The sequence below is a fragment of the Megalopta genalis genome, chromosome 7 (assembly GCF_051020955.1).
Source record: "Megalopta genalis isolate 19385.01 chromosome 7, iyMegGena1_principal, whole genome shotgun sequence".
Taxonomy (NCBI): domain Eukaryota; kingdom Metazoa; phylum Arthropoda; class Insecta; order Hymenoptera; family Halictidae; genus Megalopta; species Megalopta genalis.
In genome coordinates, this window is record NC_135019.1 from 2,954,421 (window position 1) to 2,980,706 (window position 26,286).

General features: G+C 40.4%; 1 protein-coding gene across 2 annotated transcripts in view; it reads left to right on the plus strand.

Annotated features, from left to right (window-relative positions):
- Positions 1–26,286, plus strand: part of nolo (ADAMTS-like no long nerve cord) — a 628,447-nt gene that overhangs the window by 201,938 nt on the left and 400,223 nt on the right. For both annotated transcript variants that reach the window (XM_076523533.1, XM_076523534.1), the window contains exon 2: positions 7,974–8,021. In XM_076523533.1, coding sequence (XP_076379648.1) covers positions 7,974–8,021 — 48 coding nt within the window. The remainder of the gene's footprint in view (positions 1–7,973; positions 8,022–26,286) is intronic.

Genomic DNA, 26,286 nt, shown 5'->3' on the forward strand with positions numbered 1-26,286 from the left:
ATGCAGTTTCGACATTACTGATTACTTAGTTCGCGGCCGGCGAGCCATTTTTTGTTGGACAGTTGGTGTCGACGTTCCTCGATAAACTATTTAGAAAGCCGTAACAGTTGATCACCGTCGATTAATAAAATATCGTTCGAACGGCAGATCTGTTTGCGAACGTTTACGGTACACGCGTCCGCGATTCTAATTATCTATACGCGCGTACGCAGGTTACAGGTAGCGTTTTCTCTCGTGTAGAGACACCCCGGCCACCATATCGCAACATGTTCCCGTTCCCATTTGCATCGATTCGATTCAATGCTGCAACATTGTTTGGATACTTCGGTTATCTAGATCATGGACACTGTCGTTAACGAAACCGGCATCGAATTGCAGAAACCGATACACAGAGCGCGGTAACGCATCGTTAAATAATTATAACGCGTCAGAGATCTTGCTCGGATTGTTTACGACCGGCTGTTGTTCGGACAATTTAAAACACGTCCGGGATAATTGTTGCCTATCGCACGTTTCTCGAGCGAAAATTTAACCTTTCGTCTTAGCCATTGTCAATTTCGTTTCCAATTTTTATTCTTTTTATTTACAGAGATATTAATTATTATAATAATTATACAATAAAAACTATTGCAAAGAATCGAACAAGATTTTTAACAAACAAGCTTCACTGTATCGGCTGTCAAAATATACATATAATGATTATGCGGTTTAGGTGTGAAGTTGGCTGTGAAAAAATACGATTTGGTGCTCTGTTGGGAGAAAAACCAAATTACTTTCCGGACAACCAAATATTATAATAATAACGATACGTATAAAAGTTTGAAATCTGGTATAAATTGTTATGTGTACACGTGGTATATATTCCCCCTTGTCGATATAAACGAAACAAGAAGTAAATAATTAAATAATGTATATGTTAAATAAAAGAAAACGAATGTTGGCTTTATCGATGGTTTTACAATCTTGTTTTTCAATATTGCAACATTCTGTTTTGAATTGCGTTGGAATATCAAAGTGTAAAGTGTAATAGTATAGTATAATAAAAGTATGAAGTATAATAAAATAAGTAAACAAAGTGGACGAAGAAAATAGAGAAAAAATTTTATTCTCAATATCGACAGGTTCAGGATAATATTAAAAAAAACATTTTCTTAGCTATCCTCCTTGTTTTCAATTTGTTACGAATCTTTCTGAATAAAAATCTGTAGTTGTAGAAAAAGTGGAAAATAAAGGAAATATACGAAAAATATACGAAACAGTGATTGTCCACGAGAATGGACAATTTTGGAAAAGGATTGTTCGAGCCTTGTCCCTCGTTTTTTTATGCTTATCGATGGTCAACAACTATAGAAACGAGTTGCAAGGCTCGAATAATCGTATCTCCTCTTTAACATAATAATAATAATAATAATAATAATTTTATAATATAACATTTACGGATATCGTAAAAATGGGAGTGAGAGACATCTATAACTGAAATCGGAAATTACTTAGTTGCCAACCCAATATTAACCCCTTCGTCGCGGGCAACGTCGGAATCGCGTTCGAAACACAGTAATGTTTCTCTAATTGACGCCCAGATTGTCCAGAAAAATGGAAAATTTTGGAAAAGGATTGTTCCAGCCTTGTCCCTCGTTTTTTACGGTTATCGATGGTCAACGACTATAGAAACGAGTTGCAAGGCTCGAACAATCGTATCTCCTCTTCAAAAATTATCCAATTTTTGTGCGCGATCCGAGCGCCAATTAAGGTGGATTTACTTGGTCTAATTGAAGGCCGGTGTTCCACCATTGAAATCGGTATTACGACAGATGCGGCCGATTCTATGTAAAGTAGCGCGTCAAAGGCCAACAGATCAAGTTGTTCCGTTGTTGTTTCTATAGTTGTTCAACAACTATAGAAACGAGTTGCAAGGCTCGAATAATCGTATCTCCTGTTTAAAAATTATCCAATTTTTGTGCGCGATCCGAGCGTCAATTAAAGAGGATTTACTCGATTTCAAGGATTAATCGTTCCGAATAATTCGAGGCCGATTAGCATCGTCTAATTGAAGGCCGGTGTTCCACAATTGAAATCGGTATTACGGCAGATGCGGCCGATTCTATGTAAAGTAGCGCGTCAAAGGCCAACAGATCAAGTTGTTCCGTTGTTGTTTCTATAGTTGTTCAACAACTATAGAAACGAGTTGCAAGGCTCGAATAATCGTATCTCCTCTTTAACATAATAATAATAATAATAATAATAATAATAATAATAATTTTATAATATAACATTTACTGATATCGTAAAAATGGGAGTGAGAGACATTTATAACTGAAATCGGCAATTACTTAGTTGCCAACCCAATATAATAGTTACCGATCGCCAACACCTATTAAAAAGGAGTCACAATTCTCCAACAATCGCATCGTCGCTCCTCAAATTGTCCATTTCTGTTTACAAGCCGAGGGACAATTGGGGAGAAATCACCGTAGCCGGGGCATCTCGGCAGACTCGTTAGTAACCCGATAAGAATACCTATGCAACGGCCGGTCATAAATGTCTCAAATCACGATATCAAATATTTCCAGAATATTTATGAAAGTTCACCGGAGTAGTATATCAATCTTGCCGGAGGGTTGCTGCCCCCTCCCCCCTCCTCCGGCTAGTTTGCATTCCGGTGCATCGCGCAATACCATTTATCTTCCATTAACATAGGAATCCACGCGAGGCAGACAAATTTTCGTGCAACGATTCACCGCAGACCCCTTGGATCCCCTTTTTACGTCCCGCCGGAAGCATGATAGATACGTTGCGATACCGGGGGACGCTGGGTATTCATGCGACCGGCATTACTCGCGCGCTTTTCGTGCCGTCGAGTGGCACTCGTCGCGCATTCGTAACGGAGAACACGCGCGCGACGTCGCGTCCTACTCTCTGCTCGCGACGATGAAACGATACGCCCCGAAAGACGCGATGCATCTACTCGCGATCGCGGCCAATCGTAACCTGACCGAATCTATTACGTTCAACAAAGAAGAATCGCTTCCGGCCGAAAATAATCGCGACAAGTCATCCTCGCTCGCAGAGAGTCGCTCGTTTCGTTCGTGAAATCGGCGCGCCCGTTCAGCCCGTTGCATCGCGTGTCGACGCGATTAGTATGCACCTTTTGACGCTGAGAATTTCAACGCGTAAATGTGACTCCGTAAAAAAGCATGCGATACGCTGTGAAAGCGAGGAATTTTATTGCAATGAGAATTTCGAGATTTGCGACAAAATCGGAGTTTGATTTCGAAAGGAATTTTCGGTGCAACCATAACCGATTAGCCCCTGTGCCAAAATTATTACAGCGCGTAAAAGTGACTAAAAAATTATGCAATACCCTGAGAAAGCGACGTATTTGTATTTACGCGGTGTAATTTTATTGCAATGCCAATTTTGAGATTTACGAATGAATCGAAATTTGACTTCGAAAGGAATTTCTACTGCAACCATAACCGATTAACCCCCGTGCCGAAATTACGTGTTACAGCGCGGGAAAGGTGACTAAAAAATTATGCAATATCCTGAGAAAGCAACAAATTTGTATTTACGCGGCGTAATTTTATTGCAATGCCAATTTCGAGATTTTCGAATGAATCGAAATTTGACTTCGAAAGGAATTCCTACTGCAACCATAACCGATTAACCTCCGTGCCGAAATTACAACGTGTTACAGCGCGGGAAAAGTGACTAAAAAATTATGCAATATCCTGAGAAAGCAACAAATTTGTATTTACGCAGTGTGATTTAATTGCAACGTGAATTTCGACATTTTCGAAAAGATCGAAATTTGACTTCGAAAGGAATTTCCAGCGCAACCATAACCGATTGGCCCGCGGTGCCGAAATTGGGTCAATCGAACCTAAAATCGAATTAGAAATTCCGTTTCCTCGGGAAACTTTTGCGAACCACTGCACTATGTACTTTGGACGAATGGAAGTTCGATTTTTTTTTGAAGCAATTTCCAGCGCACCTTTGGTCTTTGCGCGGAAACTGGGTCAATCGAATTCGCAATCAAGTTACATATTTCTTGAGAAAACCACTGTAGTCCAGCTACTGTGTCATGCGTCGCTTACCTTAAACGAATGGAAATTTCAGTTTTTAATACTTCGAGACTGGGAAACTCTCTTCTGTTTCACGGAACGAGAAACTTTGTAGACCTCTTCTCGAATCAGAATCACAAAAGCCTGGTCGCTACATTTTCATGTACCTACAAATTTTTGTTAGAGTTATAAACCTTCGTCGCTTAGTTTCGCAATAGAACGGTTGCTTCAATATATTTACGTAAATATCAAATTACTAATTTATCAGAAATATACATATATGCATACATCGACGTTTCACATAATCAATGCATTGACCTCAGCAGCCCTATGCAAATTTGCTGCAACTGAAAATATAATCATTGTTGTTAAAAATAAATTGTCAACTTATATGGTAAATTCTTCCCAATTCAACAAAAATGGGCAACTTTTGCCCATTTTTCCCCCGCAGGAAGCGGGGATAATCGACGATTATGACAACGAGCTGCGAGGCTTGAATAATCGTATCTCCTCTTCCCAAATTGCCAATTCTTATCTACAATATAATTATCTTGGGGAGGATTATGATATAATTATAATACTTTGAAAACAATAATAATATTTATCAGTGCATACGAACAGGGAAAATCCCTTTGTTGCAAAAAGTTCAATAATCTTGACAGACAGTACAGAAACAAATGGAAAAATGAATTTAACTATAAAAGAAACGGAAAAGAAACGGCAATAAAAGAGAAAGACAAAAGTCAGTAAGCAATAATAACAATATTTTAGTCGTTGTACAGTAAACTAGCCTCTTTAACATTTCGACAGAATTCCAGTCGTTCGGTGCAATTTTTAAAAAGGTTATCGCATTTAGGAAAATGTTCGGACACTAATTGAAGGAGTTTTAACCCCTTACCGTACTTTGACGAGTGCGACACATCGCGGAAAATTTCTATTAATGACTAATAATTTCTACTAATAACTAATAATAAAAAATCCCATAAAATTAGAATAAAATTCTGATCTCTTGTCACTATATTTGTCATAATATTTCACCCCTTGCACTCGAGTGACGACCCAAAGGCGCCATTAAAAATTGCTACATCGCGTTCCAAAAAAATTGCATCGATCACAAAATTCAATTTACTTCAATTTAAAATTTTAATTTGGATCGGAAGAGCTATTTTAAATTTTGCGTTAATTTGGCATCGAGAGCGCAAAGGGTTAAGCATCCGAGTAAATTCAAGCATCGATTTTCTTTCCCTCCGAAGAAATTATTGCAAATGAAAGATCCCTAATCGCGGCAAAAAAATGCTAAGAAGCAAAATGGTGCGTCAAGGGGTTGAAATCGTAGATTCTGATATCACTTCGCTCCGAGGATAATATATACAATATATATTATTTATATATTATAATAATTAATATAATATATAATATTAAATAATATAATATATAATATTAAATATTATAATATATAATATATAATATATAATATATAATATATAATATATAATATATAATATATAATATATAATATATAATAATATAATAATATATATATAATATATATATAATAATATAATAATATATATATAATATATATATAATAATATAATAATATATATATAATATATATATAATAATATAATAATATTTCACAGCGAGAAAGCAAAACTTCGAACTATTTCCCGCGGAATCGACGCGTCCCGGGCAAAGGGATGACGAAAATGTTCACGTAGCGGCGCTTAGTATCGGCCGGTGGCATCGCGGCCGCGTGGGCGGCGGAGTCAGCGCGCGGCGGTCGGCAGCGGACCGCGGCAAAAGTGCGCGAGTAATGCCCGGCGATTTGTCAGACGGAGAATTTGTAATCGTTTGTCAGCCGCTGTACACCGTAAACACAACTAACTGCCGTCTTATTCAAATGAGGCCGGGGGGACGCGGCTCTGCTCGGTCCGCGACGCCAATCCGCGCAGCCTCGCCTTTCCAAACTCGCCCCCCCCTGGCCTCCCCCTCGGGCGTCCAGGACGCTTCCGACTCAAAATTCGCCAGCAAGCGCGACATGCGCGCGCGAGCGCAGTCATTAATCTTGAAGAATTTCCAGCGCCCCCTCCGCCCCCTCCGGGAGCTGCTCGGCGAACCCCCTCTTCCTCGCCCGATATTCGCGACCTCGGCGCGTTCGCCGGGTTTTCGGAAAAATTGTTCGCTGACCGGAAAATAGGGAATTTAAGAGGCCCGCGATTTCCGCGTCGCGATTCCTGCTTGGCGGAGAAACGCGCCGAGCGTTTGGTGCCGCGTGTTTGCTCGCGGAAAAGGAAAATATTAACGTGGCGGTTATTGGCGCGACCGCGAGGGTTTCTTGGAATCAAAGTCGGTCGGTCGGGCAAGCGGAAACGAAAGGAACGGAGCTCAGGAATTTGGAACTTTGACCCTTTTATGTGCCATTTTTTTCGTGGTTGCTGCGATTAGGAAGTTTTCGGTTGCAATAATTTCTTCGAAAAGAAAGAAGATTGATGCTTGTTCACTCGAAACGTTTGCCTAAATTCACTCGAATGCTTGAACATTGATATGACAAGAGATATTAGAATTTTATCTCAATTTTAACCTTTTAGGCACGCGCGAATCAAATAATCGTCTTCATATGCATTGTTTCACACTTCTTTTGTCTTCGCATCGATTTACAACAGTCTACAGAGTGTCCCAAAAATGTCTCGCAATCCGGAAATGGCGGGTTCCTCGGATCATTTGAAGCAACTTCTTCCTTTACAAAAATGTTCTCCGAGGCACCGTTAACGAGTTATCAACGAAAAACAGTGACCAATAAGAATCGAGTACGGCTGACGCGAGGCGGCCCAGCCAACCAGCGCGCGAAGCCCAGTTCCGCACATTGGCTCGGTCGCCTCGCGCCAGCCGAGCACGCCTCTCATTGGTCACTGTTATTCGTTAATAACTCGTTAACGGTGCCTCGGAGAAAATTTTTGTAAAGGAAAAAGTTGCTTCGAATGGCCTGAGGAACCCGCCACTTTCGGATTGCGAGACATTTCTGGGAGACCCTGTATATACAGCATCAGACTGTGCCGTCCAGAGAAATATCCTCGCGCAGAATTCAGCCGTGCCTAAAAGGTTTTAACATTCCTTTAGGACGGAATAACATGTAAAGGGTGTCGCAAAAATATCTCGTAATCCGGAAATGGGGAGGTCATTCGTCCTGATGTCATTCGAAGCAACTTTCTCCTTTCGCAAAAATGCGTGGAATGCATTTGTTTAGGAGTTATTATCGAGAAAAATGAATTGAGCGAGCAAACTTCGAGTCGAGGGAATTCTATTAATTCTGGCCAATAATTATGTCTCGCAACTGTAGAGAATTGTTAGACGCGTCGATTGTGTGTACACCGGTGGCGCGATGCCGAATGCGTTAATCGGGATGGATTTAATGCGAAGCATGCATTTGTCACGCGATACGACACGAATAATCCATGTAATGAGATAAATTTACATATATTGTTTTATGCAATTAGTGTGCCGATCTTTATGCAAATTCCCAGGTCGCCTCGATTCAGGCTGCACGTGTCGCGAAATTGCAATAAAGAGGACATTCAAAGAATTTCTGAGTAGAAAAACATAGGGAATGTTATTAATTTGTTGCTCTGATGTGAACATTTCCTCGTATTCTAAATAATACGAGGAAAGTATCTATTTTTCTAAGAAAAATGAATGCTAGCTACCTAATTAATATTTTATTAAATATATATACGTAAATATAATTTCATTTTAGTAAAATAATATTTCATTAAATAATATTTTGGATATTAGATATTATTTCGTTGTGCACGACGTTGCGTCGCAAATTGCTCGTCAACTCAAATTTTTCTTTACACAAAATGAGGATTGTGGAACTAGTTATTTAAAATACAATATTTTATGTTTCAGGGGTGCTGCAAGGGACGTAGAGGAGTCCCTGCGATATTTTTTATTGCGGTATGTATTCCTTTTCCTTCTTAGAAGCTAGAAAAATTATCTTATCTTATATTGATGAAGATGCCAAATGCAATTAGCAGCTAAATGCTAAAATTCTTAATTCAATCTTTATATTATAATTACAAAATACAATTGAAATATAACGATTATAAAATATTTATATTATAATAAAAATATCAAGAATAAACTTGTAATAAACTTGTAATTCTTACAAAGCAACTCATGTCAGCCATCTTTTATTTGAAAATGATTGAATAAAATTCCTAATTCAATCTTTATATTATAACTACAAGATACAATTAAAATACAACAATTATAAAATATTTGTATTGCAATAAAAATATCAAGACATAACAAACTTGTAATTCTTACAAAGCAACTCATATCAGCCCCATCTCTTGTTTTTAAATGATTTGAATAAAATTCCCAATTCAATCTTTATATTATAATTACAAGATACAATTAAAATATAACAATTATAAAATATCTATACGATAATAAAAAATATCAAGAATAAACTTGTAATAAACTTGTAATTCTTACAACGCAACTCATGTCAGCCATCCGTCGCAATACATCAGGTCGAACGTTAAACGCAGAAGCTTAAAAATACTTGTCAAAGTAAATCTCGTTCGTCGTACATTGATCGATCGCGTCGAGAATACCAGTCAATTAATGGCCCACTCGGAAAATGACTGGCGTCCCGCTCCGGACGGAATAATACCATCGGAGAGGAGGAGACGCCGCGGCGCCGTGACTCGGCCGTATTTGTCGGTCTCGTGGCAAGGGCGGATTCCATAAACGTGGCGGCCACGCCGACAGCCAGGAATCGTCCCGGAGACACACGCGCGCCACTCGACGCCCGACGATTCACAATAATCTCGTCGATACCCGTGGCTATCCATTCCCCACCCCTCCGCCACCCGCCCGCGAGATCCCGAAGCGCTGACTAGACGGGGGCCGCCACGCCGCGTCTCCTTCCGTGGGCGGAGCGTAATTTTCGAGAATCGATGTCTGGTTTACGGAGTGGACACGTGCTCGTAAATATCTGCGAATTTACAGTTGCCCGCGCGGCCCTACGCGCGACAATGCGGAAATAAAATGGGAGGGGATATACGAGGAGTCGTCCACCTGACAAATTCGAACTTAAGACCCAACCCCCGCGCGGAAATTTATCTCGCGTCATTTTTAACGCCGATGGCATTGTTTGTTCGATGATGTTGACGACCGGACGTGCGAACTCGTGTAAATAATTACTTGTAAACAAATAATACATAAATAAATAAATAATAAATAATAAATAAATAAATAAATAAATAAATAAATAAATAATTATTTGGTTCTCGTTCGAAATTCGTCCCATTTTCTCGGCGATCCTTCGCGAGTTTCGAGTACAAATTATTGTGTTTATTGTTTGCGGTGAATCGAAGTGGAGACGCCGCTTTATTAACCCGTTTTATTTTAATTATTATTTTTTTTATATTATATTATATAATGTAATATATATATTATTTATTATATAATATTATACAATATATAATATATAATATATTATTTATTAACCGTTTTATTTTAACTCTAAATCTAAAATAATTTCTCTGACTTATAGTATTTCCATTTTGTACGACAAAGTGCTCATCATAACAATCTCTTTTTAATCATTTTTTTTATTATTGTTTTTTATAACATAATAACTTTTTAGATATAAATTTTGTTCATATAAAAATTATCTTGGAACGCGAAATAACGATTTTAGCGGTGCCTCAGAGTCATCACTCGGGTGCAAAGAGTTAACACGTTCGTGTAAACACGTTTCGGATTTTCGTTATGACACAAATATTTTATGATTGTTATAATTTAATTGTATCTCGTAATTATAATATAAAGATTGAATTGAGAATTGTATTACATCATTTAAAAATAAAATCAACCACTAAAATTCCCACGACGCAAGAAAAATTTCATTAAATAAATCGAAACTGGAGAGTTGAAATTTTGATCACAGTGGACGATATTAGAACTACAGTAATGTCTCCCTAATTGACGCTCAGATTGCCCACAAAAATGGACAATTTGGGAAGAGTTGATACGATTGTTCGAGCCCTGCAGCTCGTTTTAATAATTATTGAAAATCAGTAACTATAAAAACGAGTCACAAGGCTCGAATTCACAATGCTCCTCTTCCCAAATCGTCTATTTTTGTGGGCGATCTGAGAGTCAATTAAGGAGAATTTACTGTCCGAGTCACTCGCAATTGGTTGCTCAGGTCATTTCAAGTAACTTTTTCCTTAGCAAAAATTCAATCCGCGGCTTCGTTTACGAGTTATTAACGAAAAACGTCAATCAATCGGAGAGCGCGGCCGGCGCTCCGCCCATGTGGCTAATGCCGCGTCGCGCCAGCCGTCCGACGCAGCGGCAGTGGTCGCGCGGGCGTGGCGTCAGGCGTACGCGATCTCTCATTGGTCAGTGTTTTTCGTCAATAACTCGTGAACGAAGCCGTGGCTTGCATTTTCGCAAAGGAAAAAGTTACTTGAAATGACCTCAGCAATAAATTGCGAGTACTGTACAGCAATGTCTCCCTAACTGACGCTCAGATTGTATTTAAAAAAAAAGGACAATTTGAGAACAGGAGGAGGCGCAAAATAACCTCGCGCTTCGATTTTATAAGTGTTAACAATTAACGAGTGGAAAAACGAGCGCCACGACGTTCGAACAATAGTATCGTCTTTTCCCGAATTGTGCATTTTTTATGCAGAATTTGGGCGACAATTAGGGAGACGTTACCGTACATATTTCGCATTCGAAACATCCTAGTCGAATTCAGTTTGCTCGAATATTTTACGACGATAATGGATTTTCAACATTGTCCGTGGAATTCGTGTCACCAATATTTGACCGACGCGGCGCCGAACGTGTCGAAGAGCAAAATCATTTCCACAAACACGATGGAGTATATTAAAAATAATATTATATAAACATCGGCACGCGGAAATGCTTTGCCAATGGATTATAACGAAAATACGAAATAACAACGTTCATTGGTTTTCGCTCGATAAGAACAGATTGATAATATTTATCTGACCTGTTTACACAAAGCTGCGCCGTTCGGTAACACGGGATCGTTCTAGAGGGGTAATTTGGTTCGCGTTATCATCGATAATGATTAGTACGTTGTACGATTTCGTGTCAACACGAACGCGAATTTTCTCCGATTGCGAATATGCTAACACGCATACCATTTACGGTCGCGCGAAACGGGAATCCGCGTTGCCAATTGATACATTTGAATTATTGTTTGGGATCGTTTAACGAGAGAATTTTTTAGCCAACGCGTATCATAATTATTTTCTTGGTTTTATCTTGGAGAGAAAATCAAATCAATTTATACTATTATAACGGATTGATGATATTATTTAGAAAAGTATGTTACCGTTGAAAAGAACGTGAGTTAATGCAATTTTGTAGCTATGCGTAATAATGCGATTTTTGGTAGCTATGATGATAAAATAATAACTTTAAAAAGTTTAAGAGAGAATAGAGAATTAAAAGTATAGTAAATTCTCCCTGATTGACCTTCGGATTGTACACGAAAATGGACAATTATATATATATATATATATATATAATATTTTATATATAAAATAATTAGATATATATAATATGTATTATACATGTATACTATAAAAATGAACTGCAAGGCACGAATAATCGTATCTTTCCTTCCCAAATTGTCCATTTTTGTGTATAATCTAAGGGTCAATTAGGGAGAATTTACCATACGAGTCATTCGCAATTGGTTGCTACGGTCATTTCAAGTAACTTTTTCCTTAGCGAAAATGCAATCCACGGTTTCGTTTACGAGTTATTAACGAAAAACAATAACCAATCGGAGAGCGAGCGCGGCCGCCGCTCCGCCCATGTAGCCAATGCCGCGTCGCGCCAGTCGCCTGACGCAGCGGCAGTGGTCGCGAGGGCGGGGCGTCAGGCGTACGCGATCTCTCATTGGTCAGTGTTTTTCGTCAATAACTCGTGAACGAAGCTGCGGATTGCATTTTCGCAAAGGAAAAAGTTTCTCCAAATGATCTCAGTGAGTCACTCAGCGAGTGACCGTCTACTGAATATTATCGTTCGTCGAATTCATTTGCACAAGAACATCATGATATTATATTCTAAGAGAACAATCGCTTCGACTAATCCACTCGGACGAAAACAATTTTTATTAGCGAGAAAATAGACGGATACGACGAACATATAAATTTATTGCAAATATCAGATTCGAGTAAAGAACCATCAAAATTCTTTAAAGCATCATAAAATCGACGAAGAAAGTTCGCGTAAGATTTCTCGTAAATTCTGAGCGACGAAGACGTTATCGAAGCCGCGCGATCTCGGAGACCACGAATTGGTTAGGCGAACTGTTCGCGGCTTGCCAATTAGGTTCGTGAAAGCGGAAAGATTCGATGAGAAATTGGAAAATGCAGCGTCACCTGCTTCTCTTGCCAGGATTAACGAGCACAATTGGCGGCGGCGAGGTGTTGGCTCGCGTTCGAACAACGTCGCGTCGCGTCGCCGCGCCGGGAAAATTTGCCGTCGCGCATACGTACGTAGAACGGATAAACCGAATGGAACCGTGAACTTTCTGTCTGACGAATAAATTCGTCACCTCTCGTGTAAATTATTGAGGGTGTTTCCGAAACTTTCTCCGCAGCGCGCGAAAGTTTCGGCCTCGTTTATTCGACGAGGGGAATTCTTTTTTTTTGTCAAGTTTGGCAAAGTTAAACGATGCGTGCACTCGCGGAGTGCATAACGCTTGCATCTTTATGATACACAATTTAAGGGACAACGAACTGCGCGCGTTTTGAATAGGATTCGGATGAGGACAGTCATAAAAAATTACTGTATGTAAATTGATATTAAATTAAATATTAAGTAGTAAATAATATATATTACTAATATTTAATATTAATATATATTATAATATTATAATATATATTAATAAAATTATATTTATATTTATATTATATTATTATATATATATTATATAAAATAACATAATATATATTATAATATTATAATATTATATATATATTATAATAATATAATAGTATAATATTATGTTATATATATAACATTAATTGTATATATATATAATATTAAAAACTTTATTTCGCGCAAAAATCCGCGACCTAATCTCAAAATACGATCTTCCAACTTCCACCCCAATAAATCCAGATAACAGACAATATTTAATAGACGATAGAATTTAGAATCCAATTATAATTTTTCACGCCATCGATCGAAAATGCTTCAAAAAATATAAAGCTGTTTTCGTATCATGTTTCACTTTAACATGGACGATGTTTATTTTGTGCAAAAATCCGCGATCTAATCTCAAAACACGATCCCCCATTTATCCACGAGCGGCCCTCGGAAAATCGATTCGTCGCAGCCCTTTTAAAATCCACTTATATTTTCCCGCGCGCAATCGATCAGAATTGATCAATTCGAGTCGATTCATTTACCTCGATGATTTAGCTCGTTCGTCCGGATACAGTCTCTTCATTCGATTAACTCGTTCAGTCGATTTATATCGGTAACATCCGTATCGGGGGAGAAACGGTGTCGCATAAACACGTACCGTGAAAATGGCGGAAAGGTCGTTGCGAACGGTGTTCAACGAATGCCTTTTTCGCCGGGCGTTTTATCGCGATTCTCGGGGCGACGCTAGAGGATAGGAATTAAAAACACGCGATAGCTAGGAGCGTGAAAGCTAGGAATTTCTGGCACGCGCGCGTGGAAAGTTAGAGCGAGGACGAAATTAATTTTCGCCGGGGCACGATGCGTGTCGGGAAGGATATGTGGCAGGTTCGCGTGTCCCCCTCGTTTACACGATATTATACTTCGTAGAATAAACTACGGCCGGCCGGATAATGGGAGTGCATCTTTTTGCCCGCGGCTCTCGTTCAAAGAGCATCGCTGATAACCGGCGTGTAGTCACTTCATTACGATTACATCGGCGTATTTATGCAACGCGTGCGCGACGCGAGATCGCGGATGATGAAGTGCTCGATAAAATTTTCATAACGCGAAACGGTAGTCGAGAAACGCCCTCCCTGCGAAAGGAACGAATTCGCGCGTTCCCTCTCGACGGTTGTACATTTTAACCCTTTGCACTCGAAGCCATTTTAACTGTAAATCTAAATTAACTTCTATGATTCACAGTATCTCCATTTTATACGACAAAGTCCATTTTACAAATGTGAGATTGAGTCTTGCGACTCATATAACAGTTAGACTTTTAACCTTTTAGGTACGGCTGAATTCTGCGCGAGGCTATTTCTCTGGACGGCAGAGTCTGATGTGTACTGTACAGAGTCCGATACTGTATAAACAGGGTGTCCCAAAAATGTCTCGCAATCCGAAAGTGGCGGGTTCCTCGGGCCATTTGAGGCAACTTTTTCCTTTACAAAAATTTTCTCCGAGGCACCGTTAACGAGTTATTAACGAAGAACAGTGACCAATGAGAGGCGAGCTCGGCTGGCGCGAGGCGGCCGAGCCAATGAGCGGAACCGGGCTTCGCGCGCTGGCTGGCTGGGCCGCCTCGCGTCAGCCGTACTCGATTCTTATTGGTCGCTGTTTTTCGTTGATAACTCGTTAACGGTGCCTCGGAGAACATTTTTGTAAAGGAAGAAGTTGCTTCAAATGATCCGAGGAACCCGCCATTTCCGGATTGCGAGACATTTTTGGGACACTCTGTAGACTGTTGTAAATCGATGCGAAGACAAAAGAAGTGTGAAACAATGCATATGAAGACGATTATTTGGTTCAAACGATGAGCGAGTGAGCTACTAGAGCAAGCCGCTATAGTGTCGCGTCGTCCAGAGAGACGACATCCGCGAAAGCCACTATAGTGGCGTGTCGTTCTGAATGATGACATCCGCGGAAGCCGCTATAGTGGCGCGTCGTGCCTAAAAGGTTAACAATTTTTTATATCCGAGCTTTGATCGTGTACAACTTATCTTGAAACGTGGTGTAACAATTTCAGTGGTGCGCCAGAGTCACCATTCGAGTGCAAAGGGTTAAAGGGATCGTCGTCGAATGAATTTATCGTCGAGTTCGATTAATGATCGAATTCGAGACGATCTTTGTTAACGCGACCGGCCGCCATGACCGAAGACAATCGGTATTTTCGCTCGTTTCTGTGCCCAAGCTCTTTACAACTTCGTTCTAGACGGCGTCCGAGTAGGTTCATTACCGCTCTGTTTTACACGACATTTACATTACGAGCTCCTCGGAACTTCGCCCGGCGCGAACTCTTAACTGAAATTAAGTCCCCGGCGCTGGTCTGACCGCCGCTTTTCCATCGAGTTATCGTAACTTGAATTTTCGAAATTCTTTTAACCCGCGACCGGCGATAAGAAGAATTTTATCGAACCAGCTGAAAAGTTTATAGTGACAAAAATTTTTGTACTCCTTGGATACGCTGAGATGACTATTCCTAATCGATGAATCATGGTCATGAGAATTTATTTTTATATTTCAATTTTTATACTTTTTATATTTCAATTTTTGGTATTTTAATGTTCAATTATTCTTGTGACGTGGCATCTTACTATCTGTCAATTATTTGTTAGCTTAATGGTTAAACCAATTAAGTCAATGAATCAAATAAGTCGATAATTTAAGTCAATTTCTTGTATTCAATTGATTATGACACAAAATAATGCAGAACGTAAAGAACGTAATAAATCTATGCAAAAAGGTGTACAATCTGTAAATTACGATGTAAGAGCTCGAAATGGTTAAAAAACCTAGCGATTAAATTCTTTCATTGAGTCTCTTGCAGTTATTAACATTTATCAACAGCTCTTCAATTATTCTAATACAATTGAGTGGGTTAGAATCACAGTGGCGTCAATAACACTTTCGAAAATTTCGTCTTGTTTCTTAAAATGCAACGCCAAACTGTTAACACCCCAAAATAGTAAAAAGACAGATTGAAACAAAAAAAAATTATAAAATTACTCTAAATTATCTTATCTGCAAAATTCCCTTAACAATAAATTTGGTCAGTAAACAATACCCATGTCAGTGAACGATGACGCACCTTGAATCTCGCGACGAGGAAACCCTAACTTGTGTTATAATTTTCTAATCCACTCAATTATAAAAGATCGCGCAACAATGAACCACAAATAATAAAGCAGTTGAAACGAAAACCATCCAAACGATCTTCCTTCATCGTCCAATTCACGGTTCTTCTCTTCAGCAAAATACATCGCGCCATTAACGTTGAATTGATCCCACTAAAATGAGCTGTTAACGCGCTAATCCGAGTTCCTGAATTTTCTAATCCACTCAATTGTCAAAGATCGCGCAACAATGAACCTCAAACAATAGAGCAGTTGAAACGAAAACCATCCAAACGATCTTCCTTCATCGTCCAATTCACGGTTCTTCTCTTCAGCAAAATACAGCGCGCCATTAACGTTGAATTGATCCCACTAAAATGAGCTGTTAACGCGCTAATCCGAGTTCCTGAATTTTCTAATCCACTCAATTATCAAAGATCGCGCAACAACGAAGCACAAATAATAAAGCAGTTGAAACGAAAACCATCCAAACGATCTTCCTTCATCGTCCAATTCACGGTTCTTCTCTTCAGCAAAATACAGCGCGCCATTAACGTTGAATTGATCCCACTAAAATGAGCTGTTAACGCGCTAATCCGAGCTGCTGAATTTTCCAAAAGATTATGCCAAGACGCCGTTGGTTCTCGCAGCACTATAATCTTAGCATCGAGCGGCGCTAGACGCCGTTGCATTCCGTCACAGACGGAATAACTTTATGCAAACCGATGATTATACGGAACGCGCACGATCCAATTAACAGAAGATGACAGCTGTCAAGCACACAGAGAGGACCGCCCCCAAAGCCGATGCCGCGGAATGCGTATCAAGAGCGATCGATGAATCATTAACGTGCGACGCGTACTCGATTGTCGCGGACAAGACCTTTGTTCGTTGTTTAATTGATAATCCTCACTCGATGCCAGCCAAGTCGGACGAAATGAGCCACCTGCGCGGCAGCGCCGGTCTGACAGCTCCTCGTTGTACGACCAGCATCCGACCAACTAAATGAGAATCAACCGTCACGGTCTGCGTGGCCTCTTTCGTGCGAGATTATACGATATCGTGACACCGGTTGTAACGTTTCGCGTCGGCTAATTGTAACCATGACTTCCGCCGACTATGATAGTCGGCTCTCTGCCGTTCCAGTCGACGATATCGTACGTCTGGTTGGTTTTTCGAGAAATCTTGTTCGGAACGAACGAAGCGTCAGAAAATTTGCAACGAATTTTTCGCTAGAAGCGCGCTCGTTCGATAGCCAAAGCGAATTTTAAGGAGATCGAGCGATTGGACGAGGAGGATACGCGATTTGCGCGTTAAGTGTGCAAATGGGTAAATTAAGGGTGCAAATTAAGGGTGCTTGTACACCTGTTAACCCTTTGCAGTCGAAGGTATTTTAATTGGAATTCTGAAACATGTTTTCTGATCTACAGTAGCTCCATTTTATATGATTTAGTTAGATTTATTATAATACTTGAATTTATATTTAATTAGAATACTTTTTTTTAGAATACTTTTTTTTTATTAGAATACTATTTATTAGAATACTTGCAATTTTAACAGCTTTTTTTAAATATCAACGAATCTGATACTGGTGCAATTGTTTAGAAAAGTAGTATAGCTATTTTTAGTGGCGTCGCAGGGTTTGCACTCGAGTGCAAAGGGTTAACATCTTCGGGGCAATCGTCATAACGTCGGAAAATATAAGAATCATATCATAAGAATCAACTCTTAATAGTTACGATTGTTATTATAGAGGGAGTCCCGAAAATGCCTCGCAATCCGGAAATGGGAGACTCCTGAGGTGATTTGAAGTAACTTTTTCCTTAGCGAAAATGCAATCCGCGGCTTCGTTTACGAGTTATTAACGAAAAACAGTGACCAATCGGAGAGCGAGTGCGGCCGACGCTCCACCCTCGCGGCCAATGCCACGTCGTGTCGGCCGTATGACTCAGCGGCAGTGGTCGCGAGGGCGGGACGTCAGGCGTACGCGATCTCTCATTGGTCAGCGTTTCTCCTTAATAACTCGTAAACAAGACTGCGGATTGCATTTTCGCAAAGGAGAAAGTTACTTCAAATGACCTCCGGAATCTCCGCGAATATGGGCATTACATAATTTCACAGTGATAGCTATTAGGATCATCTAGCTTTTAACCATGTTTAATCGAGATTATTAATTGATTAAAGTTACTTCGAATCACCTGGGGAGTCATCCCTTTCTGGGTGTTAACATAATTATGGAACATTTTGTATAGCGATTCACTCTCTAATTTCATTTATAACCATAATATAATATAATAATATAATAATGATAATACAATAATATAATATAATAATAATAATACAATAATATAAAATATAATAATATCACGTACTGTCATTTTCCCTTGAGAATCAAGGAGATCGTGCATCATGATCTTCAACTTTTACTTCACACTTCAAAGTGTTCTCATTTGTTAATTTATGTACAAATATATTCTATCAAATGTTATATCAAATTTTGTCTACTTATATGCAAACTTTGAATTATAGAAGTTTAAATAGAAAATAAAATTGAAAGAATATTTCTATACTATTTAACCCTTTCATACGCACTTGGAACTAAGCTTCTCACCCACTTTGTTGCCATCTATCTATGTATAGATCCCAGCACCCTTAATTTCGAGGGGTAAAAAATGAAAAATAACAGAAAAAGCGAATAACAGCTGTATTACTATACGATAAAATTATGGTAAGCGAAAATCCCAATACTTTTGAAAATTCATATCGTGCCCATGAAAGGCTTGAAACTTTATATCTGCTTATATAACTTTATATTTAACGGCGAATCATTTTCACAACAGTACCAATAACAATCAACAGTTTACAACAATCCTCATCATTATTCAGCAATCTTCCAAACCAAATACCTAACAACATCCCTAGCAAACGTACCAGCCTATAACTAACAATATACCAACAATTTATTCCGCTGAATCGCGAAAAATCCATTAATTACGCGAGCAACGCGAATACTCGGTCAAAATCGACTCATCCATCGGCTCGCGAGGATTAAAGGAGCGGACACAAATTGATGAGCGTCTCGTGGCTAAAAAGGAGGAGCAGGTCCGCGGGCGGAAGACAGCGCGATCGCATCCCGTAGTTGCGGCGGCGGGGCCGGGGTGGTTGAAGGAAGAGTGCGGCGGGGCACCCTGCGGCCCTCCGGTGTCTGGCGGGGAGCGTTCACGTCACGCTTAACAGTGACGTCGATGGGAACGAGCACGTACACGGTAACCGACGTCTTCTGTCAATTCGGCTTTCCGGATTATTACAGCAGGATTGCGTAGAACCCGTTTACCCGGAACGTGTTGCGCAAGCGATTGCCGTCGGCAGGAGGCCGACGCTGGCGGGGGCCGCAGGTGCGGGGCCGATCGGGGGTGCTGGAAGGCGAGGGTGGTTCGACGCGGAGCCGCACGACGTCTGCCGGAAATTGTAAACGTCCTCGAATCGCGTGCAGCCGGAAGGTGCGACTGACAGTGTTCGGACCCCGTAATGCGCTCCCGGAGCCAGCTACTGCTCCTCTGCTGCTGCTGCTGCTGCTGCTGGTTACTCGCTAGCTGGGTGCTTCCGTGCAGCGGCGGAAACTTGCGCGCCACACAAAACCACGCGTTCCTCGAGGATGATGGGACTGGATGGATATCCAGTCGAACTTCCAAGATTGCACGTAATTATCTTGCCCGGCAAGTTTCGCGCCGGTTCCCGTTGCGTGAAACGCCATCCATCCGCGCGCGCGCTCGCGGGCTCGCTCGCTCGCTCGCTCGTCCCAGTGACAACGATACTTCGAACTTTGATCACTGCGGACCCTGTAGAATCCACGGCATAAAGTCTACGATATATATGTATGTGCGCGCCGGTCTGTAGCACGCCGGCCAGGATTTTAGGTCGCGATTTACGTTTCGTGATTCGGTTCTGCACGAATCAGAATGTAGTTGCGGATTCTCTGTCAGCGTAATATTGGGTTGGCAACTAAGTAATTGCCGATTTGTTCAATGAAATAGAAAATTTTCTTTTACTTGGAACGAAGTTTAGTCTGTAATGTATTTTCCATTTTGTTCGATGACCTTTCGCCGTCTCTCTGACAACTTGGAAATTCCACGCTCGTAGAAAGTCTGATCCTTTTCGGCCAAAAACTGAGTTAAGTGAGATTTTACAGCGTCATCGTCGTTAAAAGTTTTACCACGAAGGGAGTTGTCCAGGGATCGAAATAAGTGGTAATCCGATGGCGCGAGATCAGGGCTATATGGTGGGTGTAACATCAATTCCCAAGCAATATCCATCAATTTTTGCCGAGTGGACAAAAACGTGTGCGGCCTAGCATTGTCCTGCTGGAAAATTGACACCTTTACGATCGACCAATTCTGCTCGCTTTTCCTTGACCGCTGCATTCAATTTGTCCAGTTGCTAACATTCACGGATAATAAAAAAAAACATAATAATAATAATAATAATTTTATAATATAACATTTACGAATATCATAAAAATGGGAGTGTAGAAGGAAGATTGATAGACGTTTTGAATGGTTTGAGAGCGCAGCGATGAATCTGTTTATTATTTGACTAATTCGGGGCGATTTTTATTTTTGTGTGGTTTGTTTATTTGTGGATGCTTCGAAGCGGATGGTTTATTGGTAGATCGGAGAGATTATGTGTAACGTTTTCAAGTTTTTTGAATATTTAACAAGTGATAATTTCGAGAATTTAGAACGGACTGGTAGACCGGGGATTAAAAAGAATGCCTTGCTATTTTATAAATCTTTCGAAGATATTCGATAGGAGATTGCATTTAAGAAGATGTTTATTTAACGTGAAGTTATAATCGCTGTATTGTAAAAAGAAAACACGATCTAATTCAAATACCAGGAATTGTAGAAGAAAAATTAGCAGACATTTCGAACGGTTTGAAAGTGCATCATTGCTTCTGTCTATAATTCGTCGAATTCGGGGCGATTTCTTTGTATAGCTTGTTTATTAATCGATGCTTCGAACCAGATGGTTTATCGATAGATCGAAGAAATCATCGTGAGAACAACAAATTGACAAACGACGCAAGCCCAATTCGAGAGAATTCACTGTAATCGTGCACGACAGAGAATCTCGAATCACTGCGAGACGTTAAACAAAATGCTGTTATATTCGGAACAGTGAAACAATATTCCCAGAAATATGTTTAAAAAAAAAGAAATGACGAATAAATTCGATATTGCCCATAAACGTTGTTAACAGTATAATCGATAATAGAAATTGTCCATCGTCCGAGCTTTAAACAAAGAAGCTTCCCTAAATAACGACTAGAGTGAGAACGATCTTGTTTACTAACATGTTCCTCCCTTTCGTGCCGTAAGCTTTATAAATACTATATTATTATTATATTACAATATATTATATTATAATATATTATTATATTATTATTATATTATAATGTATATTATATATAATATATAATTATTATATTATAATATATTATTATATTATTATTATATTATAATGTATATTATATATAATATATAATTATTATATTATAATATTATATTATATCTATATATTTGAGAAATTTCACACAGTTCTCGAGAAATTCAATATAACACATACGTGCTATCTTTTCGTCCAGAACAGTATCACCGATTTCCACCAACTATAAAAACAAAAAGCACACTCCGAGCGTCAATTAGTAAAACTTCGCCGTATCTACGCGAAAAGCAGAAAATAGTTACATTTGCAGCTCGCATAAATAAATATCCGTCGCGGGCGAGAACGGAAACGTATCTCGTTCGGGAAGCGGTCCGTTCGAGCCGTTGCCGCCGGTCCAATTTGTTTAAATAATCGTGAAACCAGAGGATCCGAGACGGTCTGGCCGCCGAGCGTAACAAACACGGGCGAAAATAATCGCGAGCGGATTAAAGAGAACAGGATGGAAGGGCCGCGCGGGGTAGGTCGCGGAAATAGAGTTGGACGAGGAACTGGGATCGTACTAACTAAGCTTTGCAAATATTACGGCAGGTGGTACGGTAGTTATCGTCGGAGTCAGTTAGGATGATCAACACGGAGTGATAGGTTATTATGATACCCGGAGCCTTCGAATCCGCCGGCTACATATTTCTGCCGCCCCCCGGGGGGCACGCCCGTTTCCGTTTTGGATCGTAAGTAAACGTCCCTCGAGTGCCATAGATCCGGACGGGTCTACCGCTGACCTCCATAAGGTTAACAGCACGCTGCATTACGGTCCAGGTGGTGCAGCCCGGCTCAGATGTTGCCCGTTATTTCGTGAAATGGAAATTGGCCTGAATTAAGTGGATGTGATTGCAGCTCTCGGACCGTGTTCGCCGCGATTTATTCGTTTGTTATGTTTACGGGTATGCTCGGCGTTGTACGGTCGTACAACGACCAGAAATGTTTTTACTCGGAATCGAGACGCACGGATCTGAGAACGTCGTGACACTATTCGTCGAGCCTAGCGGATCGCCTTTATACGGTAATGTCTCTCTAATTGACGCTCAGATTGTCCATTAACACGTTCCGTGCCGAGCTTTTTTTACTCGAATCTTCACACTTTGATATTTTATTAAAACTTGATGTATTACGTGCAATTATTAATTCTCGTACACATAACAACGTAACAAAAACTTATCAACGCCCATTCTTGCGGTGGAAATTGATTCTTCGGTTCTAAATTTCTTGTAAACAATTTGTTCGGTTCACTAAGTAAACATGCAAGCGTGTACCATCGATGGTACACGTGGCACGGAACATGTTAATTCTTGGCGCCCCTGCACATTTTTGGAGCGGAGCGCCCGAGATAAAGGAAGTCTTATTTCGAGCGGAAAAGATTACGCGTCCTTGCGAAAGAGCGTTCGATTTTATTCATTTTATGTTGCTAAGTGTAAAAATGGGCAAACAATGTTTTAATCGTAATGGTATCTAGTTAACATTGTGCGAGGTCGGTGCATCGACATCGTGAATCGTGACCAAAATTTTCAAGCAGCAAATGCATCCTCGTCGAAATGGGTAAATTTACTATCAACGATATTCTTCACGATTCTTAAATAAATATATTCCTCGTGTTCTTTGACGCGATTTATTATAAAGTTAGCATCGCGAATCGTCCGTTGAATTCTGACTGGATACGGAATTATTGAAACAAAAATATCTTTCCCGCGAGTTTGCCGGAATTTTTTTATCGTTAATCTTCACTGGAATCGGCTCGATTGATTATTAAATTGAATTAAAAATTAGTAAATATACTTCGGACGTTCTAAAATAAAGTTGAACAGCGTTTTTCTGAAAAATATCACTACCAGAAACTCCGGCACATTTTTGGAGCAAAGCGCCCGAGATAAAGGAAGTATTATTTCGAGCGGAAAAGATTACACGTCCTTGCGAAAGCGTTTGATTTTATTTATTTTATAAATATACATTTTCCTATTGTAAATAAAAGATGAATTTTAAATTTTGTAATTCACCATGGTGCGATATCTTTGGTAACAATCTCCCATGTGCATTCTGGGTTTACTTGGACAAGTGTCACAGTATTCGCTTTCCCAAATAGTCTTTCAAGTTTAGAACATTTTCCGCGTAATTGTTGGTTTCCTTTATAATTTCATTTACCAATTCGTCCGTGAAAAATATTTTATTTATTTTATAAATATATTTGGTCTACCGGAAAGTTCTGTTCGTTTGAGATATGAAAGGAAATAATAGATTTTTCATAAATTTAGTAATATTTATTGTACAATATAATTTCCGTCGTTGCTTATGACCTCTTGCCAGCGTGATGGCAATTTGTGAGCAACATTTTTCAAAAATATATGTCTCAAATGAATATGCGCGTATCTATTGAAATTTGCAATGACATTATCAGACAGAACTTTCCGGTAGACGTAATACATTTTTCTATTGTAAATAAAAGATAAATTTTAAATTTTGTCATTCACCATGGTGCGACATCTTTGGTAACAATCTCCCATGTGCATTCTGGGTTTACTTGGACAAGTGTCGCAGTATTCGCTTTGCCAAATAGAGTTACCAGATATTTCTTTCAAGTTTAGAACATTTTCCGCGTAATCGTTGGTTTCCTTTATAATTTCATTTACCGATTCGTCCGTGAAAAATAATTTAAAATATCGTATCGGCTGTTCGATGTTTGTAGGAACTTGAGGTCCAATGACCTGTGGCAATACGCTAAAAGGTATTCTATCTGGAATATGTAATTCTTCCGTAACATCGCGCCATTCGTCCAAGTCTTGTAACGAATCTTCGCTTTCGCTTTCAATAATTCTCATTCTTCGTCTCTTTGGTAGTATAATTTCGTTACTACCACTCGAAGCGTCAGAATCATAACCAACATTGTCTTCCACAATGTCTTTCAACTCTTCAAAATCAAATACGTCTTCGGTATCGCTCGGCTCTAAATTCTCATCGTAATATTTATTTTTCTCTATGTTGCTAACCATAGAAAAGGTCGAAAAATGGTTTAATCGTAACGGTACAGACTCAGCACGTTTTAACTACAGATAACAATTGCCAACGCCGACGATAACGTATGCTAGAAACATTTGGCTCCGCAGCGGAGCCTTCGGAGTTACGGAACAAATGACAAATGTCTCCGTAGCGGAGCCTTCTAAGGGTTAAAATGGACAATTTGGGAAGAGAGGATGTGACTGATCGAGGCTCGCGGTTCGTTTTCGTCGTCGGCGATTCTCAACAACGATCAAAAAAGCGCCGCGAGGCTCGAACAATCGCATCTCCTATTCCCAAATCGCTCGCTTTTCGTTAAGAAGCTGAGCAACAATTGCAGAATATTTACTGTATTTCGATTTTTTCCAACCACGTACAAAGAGCGAAGGAGAAAATGTCGCTCTATTAACAGATCGTCGCGCGAGCGCCGATTATAGGTCATCCCGCCGACAATAATTCAGCACCCTTTCGTAACGAAAGGGTTAAATAAACAACCGAGTCCAAGAGCCTATGCTCCGTTCGAAACGGCATTCCTCCGCAGTTCCGACGCGGAGCATTTAAATTCCATGTTGCCCGTCGCGCTCTCATTTTCCCGGCGGTCCCCGACACCCTTCCCTCACCCCTTCCTTCGTCGCGTTCCCGCGATCACGTGCACGTGCTCTGGACAACGACGAGTGAAAACAGTCCGAGCACGACGACGCCGGCGCTCGTTCCATCGTTCACCGTTGATCGTCTCAACTTTGTAACATTGTATTTACGACCGCGCTGCGATTCGCCCGGCGAGAACGTCTTCGTGGGAATCCCACGCGATGGGATCCAACGTCTCCGCGCCGCAGCCGGAAGAGAGAGAGAGAGAGTGGGCGAGGTACTCGTGTCGGGATACCACGGATACCCGCGTACTCGACGGCACGAACATTCGCCGGGTATGTCGGGCCGAGTCGAGGCACGCGTGAACATCGATTCCTGATCGTTTCGGTGCCAGACACCAGAAGGTCCTGTCACGTGATCGTATATTGCACGGAAGGGCGCGGGGACGGACGGCCGGGGGGGAGGGGGAGGGTGATTTCCATCGTTCTTGATAGGCGTGTTCGTAGCGCTCGTAGTGCTCGATACGAGATATCAGATACGTATATATATATATATATATATATATCGTTGCCGCTCGATAATTTTTCTCCTCTCTGTCGCGGCGGTTTGTACGCCGATACGAGCCGCCCAACGGAATCCAATTCTACGTCGGATTTAATCGGTCGTTCCATTGGCCGCCGGACTTCCTCCGCTCGGCCGACGCGCCGCGCTCGCATAATTTGTCACCGTTAATTCATCGATAACGTTCTTCTTCGGTGGCTGTCGCGGAAAAATCATTCGCGAAAGTCGCCTTCCGCCGCTCGGCTGCGAGCAAACTTTTCGTGGGAATGTCGTTCCTTTGGACGCGATCGAGTTCGCGGTATATTGTGTAAGGAGAACGAGAATTTTAATGGGCATTCGATACCGTTAAATGTTTAACGAGTCTTTTGGTAAAGGATTTCCTTTTCCATTGATTGAATTACGGCCTGAATTACGGGGCGGGAATTCGAATAATTACAGGGTGTCCCAAAAATGTCTTGCGATCCGAGAGTGGCGGGTTCCTCGGGTCATTCGAAGCA